Genomic DNA, 12,262 nt, shown 5'->3' on the forward strand with positions numbered 1-12,262 from the left:
CTGCCATCTACACACTGCATCCGACGCAGCAGGCAGCTGCCTTCCGCAGCAGGGCCGCGTACCAGCAGGTAGGTGGGGACACTGGGATCCCCCCGATCCCCCCTGGGGACACTGACCACCCTCCACAGTGTGGGACAAACCCCGGCGTGGGGATGCCGTGGCGTGGGGCGGTGGGATGGGGGGCTCCATCCGTGGGACCGTCCTAGGAGCTGAGGCGGCAGCGGCGCGGGGACATCACTGCGGCCATCGAGCCGGCCGGTGACTTCTTCTACGCGGAGGACGGCCACCAGCAGGACCTGCACAAGGTGCCCGGGGCCTCCTGCGACCCGAAGGGCACGGGGGTCGCCTGCTCCCTCGCACCCCGAGGGGCCCCCTGAGGCGGGGGGGGCCGCGGGGGGGCGGTTCGTGTCCGTGGGGCTGTCCGGTCCCTGGGGCCGCGGCGGCTGCAGCCCCGCGCTCTCCCGCCAGGGGGCACTGCCGGGCCGCGCGCCCTCCCGCCCGCCAGGGGGCAGCGGTGGCTCGGGCGGCGTGCGCGCCTCTGCGAGACGTACGGGACGTGCGTGCGCGTGCGCCCGGCCCGAAACACGGCACATGCGGCCCGCACAGGGTGGGGGGCAAACGGAGGCAGCGGGGACGCGCGTGTCCAGGCACAGGGCGTGCAGCGCACACGTACAAGCATGCACAGGGTTGTGCACCACACAGAGGTACAGACATGCACATACATGCAGCACATGCATGCATACATGCACATGCATACATGCACAGGGACATACAGTTCACATGCATGCACATGAGCATGCAGCACACATACATGCATGTACAGGGACATACAGCTCATGTACATGCACATACATACATGTACAGGGGCATACAGCTCACATACATATGCACGTATGTGTACTCAGAGACATACAGTTCACTCGCATGCACAGCATCATGCAGCACACAGAGGTACATGCATGTAGATGTATGTAGATGAACGTGCAGCACACATACATACATGGATGCACATATGTACAGGGACATACAGCTCACATATGTGCACATACAGGGCATACAGGTCACATAGGTACCCACAGCACACGCGGGTACATACGTCATGGGGACACGCACGCCTTTGGGGGCAGCCCCAGGCCACCTCCCTGCTCTCCCCTGTGTCCCCAGGCCTGTGCCCCTACCCAGGATTTGGGTGTGGGGGCGCGTTCCTCCCGTGTCCCCTCGCCCCAGCACTGCGGTGACGGCCAGGGTGCCGGGTTCCCCATACGGCCCCAGTGAGCCCAGTTAGAGCCAAACTGGCCCCGGGGGTGTACTGGGGGCGGTGAAGAGAGGGAGCAGCCAAGGAGGCCCCACTGGTGTCCAGGGAGGGAGCTGAAGTGGGCAGGCAGGGCCAGCGTGGGGTGGTGTCATCCCTGCCATGTCTGCAGGGTCCTCGTCCTTGGGGGTCCCATGTCCCTGCAGGGTCCCTGTCCTTGGGGGTCCTGTGTCCCCCCCCAGCATCTGGCAGTCCCCGTCCCCCCCATTTCTCCCGTGGGGGAGTGCCAGTGGCCGTGTCCCACCTTGTCCTGGCCATTGCAGGGCTGGAGGACGTGGGTGCAGGAAGTCCTGCTGCCCCCTCGCCTCCCCCCACTTTCCCAGTTTTCCCAGCAAACTCTCCCCAACACCAAACCCTGTCCCCTCCTAAACCCTGTGCCCCTTTTGGGGAGCGACCCCTCTGCCCGGGCACCCAGAGCCCCCTGCACCCCCCCCAAACCCCAGGTGACGAGGACATCGGCGAGGTTCACCCTTCTCCCGCCCCGGCTCCCCGAGGGGTCCTGCCTCAGAGAACCCTCCTGGGGGGGCGTCCCAAGGTCACCCCCATCCATGATCTGGGCAGCCTGTGGGCCCTGCACACCCACCCAGCACCCATGGGCCCTGGGCTGGGTTCGGCCAGGGACATCTCGGTGTCCCCAGGGAGGCTCTGTGCCTGGGGATGGTTTTGGGGGTGTCCTGATGCCCCCCACCCCGGGGTGGGGGGGGTCCCCAGCACCCTTCTTGGATGGGGCCACATTTGGTGGATTTACAGCAAAAATCCTAGCAAGAAATGAAAATGAAGCTGAAACCCCCACCAAAATGTTGTCAAGGGTGAACAAAAGCAGAGAACTGAGGCACAGGTTTTGGGGTGGGGGGGGTGACAGGGCCCGGGTGTGAGCCCCTGGCTGCCCGATCCTGGAGACCCCCCCTCGGCCAGCGCTGCCGTCCCAGTTGGGTGCTGGGTGTCCCTGGACTCTGGGAATGGGTACGCAGCCAGGTGCCATCATGTCCCCATCTCACAGGGCGTGGAGCTTGTCCCCAACCCGGCTGACACGGGGGACATTTTTTTTTTTTTTTTTTTAAGAAAGTGAAGTTCTCCGGGTCAGTGGAGAGCGAAAAAAATAAAGCAAAGCAGAGAGAAAGCGAGCGCAGGTCAGCTTCCGGCACCTGGCTGCGCAGCTGCCGCGCTGCTGGGCTTTGAAGGAGTTAAAGAACGAAATCTGGGGGGACAGGGGTGGGACAGGGGACCCCAGCCTTCAGCCTTGCACCCTGGCATCCTCCTCGTCCCTCGGGAGGTCATGGGGTTTCATGGGGAGAAGATGGCTGGAGGGGGTGCCCAAATCTGAGGATTTGGATTTGAGTTGTGTTGTGTTTTTTTTTTTAACAAATCCCCATGGGCCATGGTGGGTATGGAGGGGGCTGTGTTGGGGGCACCCCCCCCTCAGAGACTGGGGGGCAGCACGGGGGGGGGTCCCACAGCTTCAATGGAGGAGTGCTGGGACATACTAGGGGAGAAGCCCCGTGTCCCCTTTCCTGGATGGGGCCCTGCAGGGACACAGCTTGAGGAGGAGAGGAGATGCGGGGGGCCTCTTATCCCCCCCCCCATGCCCCTCACCTGGCACCTGCTCCAGGCGATGGAAACTCTGTGTCAGAGGAAGCGAGGAGGGGGCTGCGCTCCCGGACGGAGGAGGGGGGACACGACACCCACCTGTCCCCCCTCCCCTGCCCCGGCACAGCTGTGATGAGTTGGGCAGGTCTCAGCCCACACCCACAGGGCTGGATTCATGGGGGGGGTACAACCCTCAGCCCCCCCTACTTTGTCCCCCAGCTTTGCAGCCTGACCACATTTCACCTCCTGCTTAAACCCAGTGCATCCGCATGATCCAGAGCCCCTCGGAGCAGGGGGTCAAACTGGGGCTCCCCATCCCCGAACCCCAGTGTGGACCCCCTCTCTGCCTCAGTTTCCCTACTTAGGATCTGAAAGTGGCTGCTTCCCCCTCCCTGGGGCTGGAAATCCGGGTTCCAGTGCTGGAAACCCGCAGTCCCGCCCCAAACCTCTGCCAGCATCCGAATCCTGCAGTGGGATGCTGGGATCCGGTTCTGCGAAAGCAGGGTGGTGGTGGCTGGATGAGCAAGGAGGTCGAGGAGGGGATGCTCGCGCGTTATTTATACCAGGGTGGGGGGAAGAGGTATCGGCGCGGCGCTTCGCCGAGTGAACAAAATAACAATTCGGGCAGGTTTGAAATGCGCCGAAACCGCGGCAGGAAACCCAAATTGTACAAATGCAGATGTGAGTGGAAAAAAAAGCTCTTGGGCTGGTGGCTCTGGCTTTCACCTTCGCTAAAAATAAAGCCGTCTTATTAGGGGCGATGGGGGCCGAGATAAAGCATCTTCCCTGCACCTCCCCGCCCCGTGTTTTTCCATGGGGGGAGTGGGTTGCTCCATGCAACGCCACAGGATGCGGCTTTCTGGCCGTGGGGAGGATGGCTGGGCTGGGGGCTCACATTGGTTTTTTGGGGAGAATCTGGAGGGATTTTTAGGGTGCTGGGTCGGGGGGTGTCAGGTTTGCCGGGGGTGGTGTGATGTGGGGCTGGGCAGTGCGGGGCGGGGGGTGTGATGAGCTGTAACGGTCTCACTGGGTGTAACAAGAGGCAGCCTGGCAAAGCCACATCCTGCAGCGCGGCAGGACCCGGGGGGAGGAATATGGGGGCTGAGAAAGGGAGGGATTTGGGAGGGGGACAGCAAAACCCTTCCTGGGACCTGCCCACCCCCCAAAACCTGGACTGGGCTCCTTTCCCCGTGCCTCAGTTTCCCCTCTCCAGACCATCCTGGGGCTGGAGCAACCAGCTGCGGTGAAGGTGGTGCCGGGTTTGGGTGCCTGCTGCTTGCCCCCCCTGCCACCGCACCCCGTCGCCGGGAGGATATCGTGGGCGGCAGGAGGCCCTTTGCCTGCCACCCAGGCGCTGGTGGCAGCGGGGCCCAGGCTCCTCTGAGTCACCAGTGTCCCCACACCTGCAGCGGCTGGGGGGGGGGGGGGGCCGCGAGTGGGGATGCTCACACCTGCGGCCTTCGCACTCCCCCACCCCATCCCCATCCTCCTCCTCCTCAGGGGAAATGATGGATGCGATGGGGGGGGCAGATGTCAAATTGTGGTGGCACAAATTGTGATGCTCCAAAATGGTTGGGCTGGGGGGGGGGTTTAAGACCCTCCCCCTCTGGGGGTGTTTATGGGGCACGGAGGGGCTGCTGTGGTGTCAGGCCGAGGGTCGGCATCAGGCTGGGGGGAAGCAGGTGGCTCCGGCCGGCCTTGGGGGGAGGCCGTGAGACTGGCGGCTGGGGCTGGAGGGGGGGGATGACAGCGCAGGAAGCATGGGGCGGGGGGGCAGCTGCTCCCAGCTTCCCCAGATGTGCCCGTGAGATAGGGCGGCAGGAAGCAGCTGCGGGGAATCCCGGCCCTGGGAACGGCCACTGCCACCCGCCCGCCAGCCCACAGGCCTCTGGGACCCCCTGCCCCGCTGCCTCCCCCCGCCGCCAGGTACCACCCTGGGATGCTCCAAGCCTCCTGGCCTCTCCCTTTCCGGGGCATTGGGGGTGCCCTGGGTTTGTCCTGGAGAAGCGGCTCTGCTTTCCCACAGGAAGCTGCAGTTCCCTCTGGCGCAGCTGGTGCTGCAGGGGACAGAGCCGGAGCCAAGGCCTTGCTCCTGGCTGGGCCTCAGGGGGAAGGAGAGGGGTGGGGAAACTGAGGCATGGCTGGTGGCTACTCATCAGGCTGGGCAGCTGGCCAAGGCTGGGGTCACAGGCCCCCTCCGGAGAGCTGTGTGCGCTCCTCTCTCTCCCCTGGGTGTTCTGGAATGAGGTAATACCTCCCTGTGTTCACTCTGTCCCCTAATGATAACGAGCAGGTAGTGCCCTTCAGCCCGCAGTGCTGGGCATTGCCTGCAGGCTCGTTGGGCCAGGCTCAACCTGCGTGGCTGCGGGACTGGATGCTCAGTCCCTGCCTCGGGCATGGAGGCCAAGATGGGTCCCTGGGACTAATCCTCTGCACAAACAGCTGCACATTCCCCAGGGCCGGACCCAGTCTCCTAGTGACAGGGCTCGGGCGGGGGCAGGGGGCTTGTGGCCCCTTTTTGGGTGTCTGCTCCAGTTCCTTGGTCCGTTCCCAGTTTCCCCGCTCCATTTCCCTGCGCATCCAGCCCCGTGCACAGCAAGGACCGGAGCCTCCGGCACTGTCTGGTTCTTGCAGTGCATCCCTGCGATGGGCAAAGGGGTAAACTGAGGCACAGGGCAAGGTGAGCAGAGTGGCCGGGGCCGGGCTCCTTCCCATGCAAGCTGCTGTCACGCTCATGTCGCTGATGTACATCCATCCAAATTTGGCAGCTCCAATTTATGATCCCCCTTTTTCCCAAAACACCCCCAAATCTGGGCTGTCATAGCTCAGGACGTGGCTGTCACCACAGCCGTGGGGATCCCAAGGAAGGCCGGCTTTGCCAAATGGTGCTGGTCCCTTTCGGCACATCCTCCATGTGACCCACAGCCGGGTCAGGGCCGCCAGCCCATCCTGGACCCAATGCTCATCTGGGAGCATCCAACCCCGACACAAAATGGGGCACAGGGAAAGCCAGCACCCCCGGGGAGGTGCGCGGTTACCAAACCTCACTGCGCGGCACAGCCCAGTGTGGCACCAGGCAGCCTCCCCACGCCAGGTACGGCCCTGGGGACAAGGAGGGAAGAAGAGTTTATGGAAGATCATAAGTTTAAGAGCCCAGAATTCCTTTTTTCCCCTTGAGCATCCATCTGGATCTCTCCTCCAGCACTGAAACTCCCTTGGATCACTGCTGCGCCGTGCCGTGCCATGTGGGTGCCAAGGCTGGGCGGTTGGCTCGAAGCATCTCCAAAAACCGATGAATTAAAGCAGTTGTTCCGAGCTCTCGCTCCCATGTTGTGCCGAGCTGGAGCGCGGACAGCTGGATCCCTCAGCCTCCCTCGCTCCTGCAGGATCCCGAGGGTCTGCGAAGATCCCGGGATTTATACCCCAGCCCCATCCCGAAAGTGAATCCCGGTGACCCCTGGGGAAGAGCCCTTCCCTTTGTCGCTGCCTTGGCTGCTCTGCCACGTCTCTGTTCCTCCCTTCTCCTGGCCAAATCCCTTTCCCTGCAGCCAGCACTTCCAGGCAGCCTCCCTCTTCCAAAACCCAAGAAATTCCCCCCAGTGCTGTCCACCCCCCACCCCGGGAACCCCGGGACCTCCACGCTCGCCCTCCCTGCCCCGCGGCAGCCGGGCTGAATCCAGCCCTTTCCACCCTGCTTTACGTCCTTCACATCCTGCCACCTGTACCGACTTATTTAAGGAAAAAAAAAAATATATATATTAAACCAAACCCAAGCCCGAGGGGTGGATGTTTTTTTTTTTTTGAGGGGAGGAAAAGGCAGCTGCTCGTGAACCCCCTCCTGAGTGCGACGAGCTGCGGGGACCTCCACAGATATTTTGCAGCGTGGGCAAATCGCACGGGATTAACGATCCGTCCCCGGAAAAAGGGGAAAGGTTGTGGGGAGCTACAGCCGAGCTGTACAGGGGACACACACACGGCCACCTCCCCCGAGGGACACGAGGAGGCTTTGCATTGTTTTGGGGGCTCACTGAGCTGGGTAAACCCTGGCTCCCGCTCCTTCTCCTTTTTTTTTTTTTTTAATTTTAATAAAACACCCAGTGTGGGCCCTTTTCACCATGAAATCATCTCACTCCAGAGCATTCGCACTCCCTTCCTCCCCCCTTTTCCCTCCTCCGCGCCAAGAAATCCGCTTCGTCCCCACTCCAGAGCGAGGACACCTCAAACCCTGAGCCAGTGGCGAGGCAGAACCCCAAAAGTGTGAGAACCCCATTTGGGACCCCCGAGAGCTACCCCTAAAGCCGGGGCGATGAGCACATAGAAACATCTCCATGCTGACGCCTTGCTCGCGTGTTGGGGGTACCCCGAGATTTTAACCGCTCCCGAAATTTCCAAGCAGTTGTTGGCGGCGGTGGTGGGGAGGGGAAAAAAAAAAAAAATTAAAAAGGGGAAAAAAAAAGCGGGGGGGATATGAAGGTTGCCTTGGCCACGCATCCCTGTGTGAATGCATGACGTGCGCAGGGCTGGCGCCAGGCTGTCTGGGGCCGAGAGTTAGATCAACACAGCTGGAGGGCCCGGGCCACAGCTGGGCAAAGGCAGCGGGTCCCGCCGCCCAGGCAGGGCCTGTGGGAACGGCCGCCAACAAAACCCCCCTGCAAACAAAAGCTGACCCCCCCCCTCCCCCGCCTTCCCCTAAGCAGCTTTTCTGCCCCCCCTCCCCACGCCCTTGGGAAACCGGGGGGGGGGGGGGGGGGGGGCATGGGAATAAGCGTGTGGTGGTGCTTTGAGGGTGCGGGGGGAGGGCGCCCTTAAGAGAGTAAAAAGTATTTTAGACGTCTGAAAAGAGCTTAAAAACGTTTTTAAAATTATTTTCACATTTTAAAAAATAATTAACTTTTAATTTAAAAATATAGAATTTTAATTGTGGAGTTTTTAATTTTTTTTCCTCCTTTTTTTTTTAGGGAAGTCCTGGTTGCCACGTACCCCCGAGCAGGTTAATGAGGGTAATTACAGTTCTTCCTCAAGCTGCTACCCTTCACGCGGAGGCGATTTCCCAGGAAATTCGTGAGGAGGGGGCGGGGTAAAAAAGAAAAGAGAAAAAAAAATATAATTCAGTAATTCAACCCTCCCAAATGGCTGGATGCTGCTTTGGAGGGGGGGTTGGGAGCCGTTGAGCTGGGGGGGAAGCGGGGAGGGCGGCTGCCCCCCGGCCTGCAGCCCCCAGACCCGCGGGATGGAGTGGGGGGAGATTTGCAAAGGAGGGAAACAAAACCCAGTGCCACCGAAGTGGGATTTGGGCAAATCTGGAATAAATTGCTGCTGTGGGCAGGCATAATTTGCTCCAGGTGCCTCTGTCACCCAACTTGCACCCCCTCATTAGCTGGGGTCTCAGGGTGCCCCCCACCCTCTGGGCTGTAACGTCCCCTTCCTGCGCTCACCTCCGCATAACCAAAACCCATGGAAATTCCCCCAAAACAAGATGGGGGCGGGGGGGGGGGGCGGTCATTGCCACTCGATTTTAACAGGGATTCACAATCTGGGTGTCGCAGGACCGAGGCTCCCCCCGGGATCCCTCCATGTGCCACCCGCTGCGGTGACACCCGTGGGCGCCAGCCACCCCAGATTGCTCCGGCTTGGCACTTTTTGAGGCAGTGATTTTTTTTTTTGGGGGGGGGGTTGTCTTCATCCCTTCCTCATCACTTCTGAAATAACCCCCTTTGCCTATAAATCTCCTCTTCCCCCCTCAAAAAAAAAAAAAAAAAGAAAAAAAGAGAAAAAAAAAATCCCAGCTCCAGGCCTCTCGCAGTCGCTGACCTAAATCTGGTTTCTCCATCGTAACCTCAGTTTTACCGCAATTAATTTTTTTCTGCTGGTCACAAGATAATTCCTGACGCCAGAAAGTCTGGAGGTCAGATGAGAAGCGGATTGAGGAACAGGGCGGCACAAATTTCCTTGCGAGATCGCCCCGTAAAAAACACGGGGGCAGGAGAGAAAAAAAAAAAAATCACCCCATAACCGAACCCCATCGTTCCGCTTAAAAATAGGGGGGCCTCGGTGGGATGGGGGGGCAGTTTGAGGGGCTTGGGTTGGGGTGTGGGGGGGTTCCCGCGCTGAGGGGGTAGTTTGGGGGGTCTGGCTGTGGGGGGGAACCTGCGTGGTCGTTTGTCCTCCCGTGGGGCCACCAAGGGTCACTTTTCTGGGGGTGTGTGTGGGGGTGTGTGGGGGGTGCCTTTCATTTCATTTCGATGCGAGGGTGGGCTCTTGATGCTCATTTACATAAAGAGGCGTGGTTTAGCCGTGATTTGCATGCGGGGCGCGGCCCCGCCGCCGTGCCGATATAAGGGGCAGGGCGGGGGTGTCCTCTCTCCAGCGCGGTCTGGGCCTTGCGGGGGGCCACTTGGAGGGCTCGGCGGGGGCTCAAGCTTTGGTGGTTGTAATCCTCGCAGCCGTCGTAACCCCCACCAACACCACCACGAATTTTTTTCGGGTTTCTTTTTGTTTGTTTGTTTGGGGTTTTTTTGTTGTTTTTTTTTTTTTTTTTTCCCGGCGTTTCTCTCACATCCACCTTTCACCCCGCATCCCTCCCTCCCCGCAACATGAAAGCCATCAGCCCGGTGCGATCGGTCCGGAGCTGCTACGAAACAGTTTGCTGCCTCTCGGAGCAAAGTTTGGCTATCGCCCGGGGGATCAACAACAAGAGCCCGGCTTTGGAGGAGCCCATGAACCTGCTCTACGACATGAACGACTGTTACTCTAAGTTGCGTGAGTTGGTGCCGGGAATCCCGCAAGGCACCAAGGTGAGCCAGGTCGAGATCCTCCAGCACGTCATCGATTACATCTTCGACCTGCAGATTGTGCTGGAGGAGGGGGCGAGGGGCCGCGATCCCTCCCCCGAGGCTACCCTGCTCTCCCTGAAGGTAAGGGGTTGCTTTTGGGGAGGGGGTATACGGGCTGGGGGTGGTGTGGGGGCCCTGGTCCTGAGCCCTGTCCCCGCTGTCTGCAGGCAGCCGGGCTGGCCCCTGAGTTGTGCGCCAAAGACGAGAGAAGTTTGTGTCACTAACGGCTACTCCATCAGGTGAGTGTTCCCCCTAGCCCCCCTGTAACCCAGTCCTCCCAGTCCCCTCCCCTCACTTCTCGTGTCCCCCAACCACCACCCCCCGGCCCCCAATCCCCCCGCCCCCCAACCACTGCCCCTCGGGCCCCAATCCTCCCCAACCACCAACTCTTGCCCCAGTCCCCCCAGTACCTCCTTCTGCACCCCAGTCCCACAACCACCATCCCTAATCCCCTTCTTGGACCCCCCCAATTCCCTGCAACCACCCCCTCCCGGACCCCAGTCCCCCAATGACTGCCTTTCCATCCCCACTGCTTCTTCCTGCACCTCAGTCCCCCCAACTACTGCGCCCCGCGCCCAAATCCCCTCCCCACACCCCCAATCACCACTTCCCGCACCCTTAGTCCTTGCTCGGCGCCCCCCTCCTCACACTCCTAATACCCCCCAAACACCCCCCCCTACGCCTTCCACCACCACCACCCCGAGCACCGTAATCCCCTCCGCACACTCCTCATCCCCCCAGCTACCAATCCCTGTGCCCCAGTCCCCCCCGCACCCCAGTCGCCCCAGTCACCACTCTCAGGACCCAGTCCCTTTGTGTCCCAGTCCCCTCCCCACACTCCTAATGCCCCCCAGCCACCAATCGCTGCACCCCACTCCCTCTCAGCCCCCCAACCCCTCAATCCTCTGCCCACAGCCATAATGTTGTCCCCCCCACCCCAATGCCCCCCATCACCACCCCACGCACCCCAATCCCCCCCTATCACCCGCACCCCGATCACCCCAGTCGTGTATCCCCCCCCCCCCCCCCCCAGCAGACCGACACCAGCCCTTGTATCCAGCACTCCCCCCAAGTCCCCCTCCCCTTATTTAATCACAACACTAATTTCTTTATTTCCCCCCACCCCCGGTGCCAATTAGCAAACAGGCAGCGGGTGCCGGTTCCTCGTTCGTTATCAGCCGGAGGTAAATAGCCGCTTCCTCTGTGGCGCCGGGCTGTCTGCGACCGGGCCCGGCATCGCCTCCCCCGGGCCCGGCGGGCGGGGAGCGGCTGGACCCGACCCCCCCTTGCCGAAAAAAAAAAAAAAAAGAAAAAAATCATCCTTCCACCACCAGCATCCCCCCCACCTCCGGATCTCAGCATCCCAGCTTTAGCAGGACTCTGGACCCGAACTTAAAAACTGATGAAGAGGCGGTTATTTGTATATTTTTGGATTATAGCAGAGGGGTTTTTTGTTTTTTTTTTTTTTTTTTTTTTAAAGGTCTTTAGTGGGATGGGGGGGGGAAGAATTTTGGGGGGGGAAATCTCGGAGTCACCAAACTTTTGGGGCCGCGGCCTCGTGTATTGTGGAGCTCTATACTAGAGTATAATGTTCGTGTACCTTTTGTGCAGGAAGGTGAATTTCTGCGGACATGGCTTGTACTTGCTTTATAAACTTTTTATAAAAGTTATCATTTTTACATAATAAAGTAGTTTTTAATGTTGTTTATTTTTTTCACCCAGTTCCTGGGGTGGAGGGGAGCACCCATGGGTGGGAGAGCAGCACCCTGAGCATGGGACACCTCCCCAAACCCTCTCCCCATAACTGCTAGGGTTACGGTAGGAATCTCATTAATTGTTTAATAGCTTTGAAATGTCAGCTGAGGTATGGGAGGAATTAACCCTAGGCTGCCGTTCTCCCGGCGGAGGTGTCTGCCAGCTATTTTGGGTGCTGCTCTGCTTATCTGATACGGAAGGAGCCGAGCCCCAGGGACCATCTGGAGATGGAGATGGAGCCCTGGGGGGGGGGGCAAAGAGGCTTTTTTTTTTTTTTTTTACAGGGGTTTCTAGTCTGCTTCGCAAAAAAAAGAGAGGAGGAAAAAAGGCAGGGGGGCCACTTGAGGCTGGAAGGGGAGATGCTGCATCCCCATGCCTGGGGGGGGCAGCACCCCAGGGGTGTTTAAAGAAAAAAAAAAAAAGCCCTTCGGGTTAATGCTGGTCTGCAGCGCAGCTGGGCCTGATCCTGCTCCCTGGGGAAAGTGCTGGCCTGCCTGCAATGGGGGTTTAAAATCCTCATCACCACCACCACCTTTAGCCCCCTTTTCTCCATCTTCCTGTGCTGGGCTTCTGTGGGCTCAGCCAGCCGCAGTGTGGGTGTCCCCAGGGTGCTGCGGCCGCCAGGTGAGCTGGGCTGTGAGGTGGGAGGAGGAGGAGAAAGGCAGAAGGGTCTTGGGGCACAGGGTGATGCAAACCTTCCTGACTAAAGCCTCTGTCCACCCGCCATGGCCCACATGAGCTTGGGGTGCAGCCATCCCCCACCGAGCACCGTGGG

General features: G+C 60.1%; 1 protein-coding gene across 1 annotated transcript; it reads left to right on the top strand.

Annotated features, from left to right (window-relative positions):
* The first annotated feature begins 9,292 nt into the window (after nucleotides 1-9,292).
* ID3 (inhibitor of DNA binding 3) lies at nucleotides 9,293-10,039 on the top strand. Its single transcript, XM_086765096.1, has 2 exons — nucleotides 9,293-9,813; nucleotides 9,900-10,039. Exons 1-2 carry the CDS (start codon nucleotides 9,493-9,495, stop codon nucleotides 9,954-9,956), a joined length of 378 nt encoding a protein of 125 aa, XP_086621222.1. The 5' UTR covers nucleotides 9,293-9,492; the 3' UTR covers nucleotides 9,957-10,039.
* The last annotated feature ends 2,223 nt before the right edge of the window (nucleotides 10,040-12,262 follow it).

The sequence above is a fragment of the Chlamydotis macqueenii genome, chromosome 22, assembly GCF_036417535.1.
Source record: "Chlamydotis macqueenii isolate bChlMac1 chromosome 22, bChlMac1.mat, whole genome shotgun sequence".
Classification (NCBI taxonomy): domain Eukaryota; kingdom Metazoa; phylum Chordata; class Aves; order Otidiformes; family Otididae; genus Chlamydotis; species Chlamydotis macqueenii.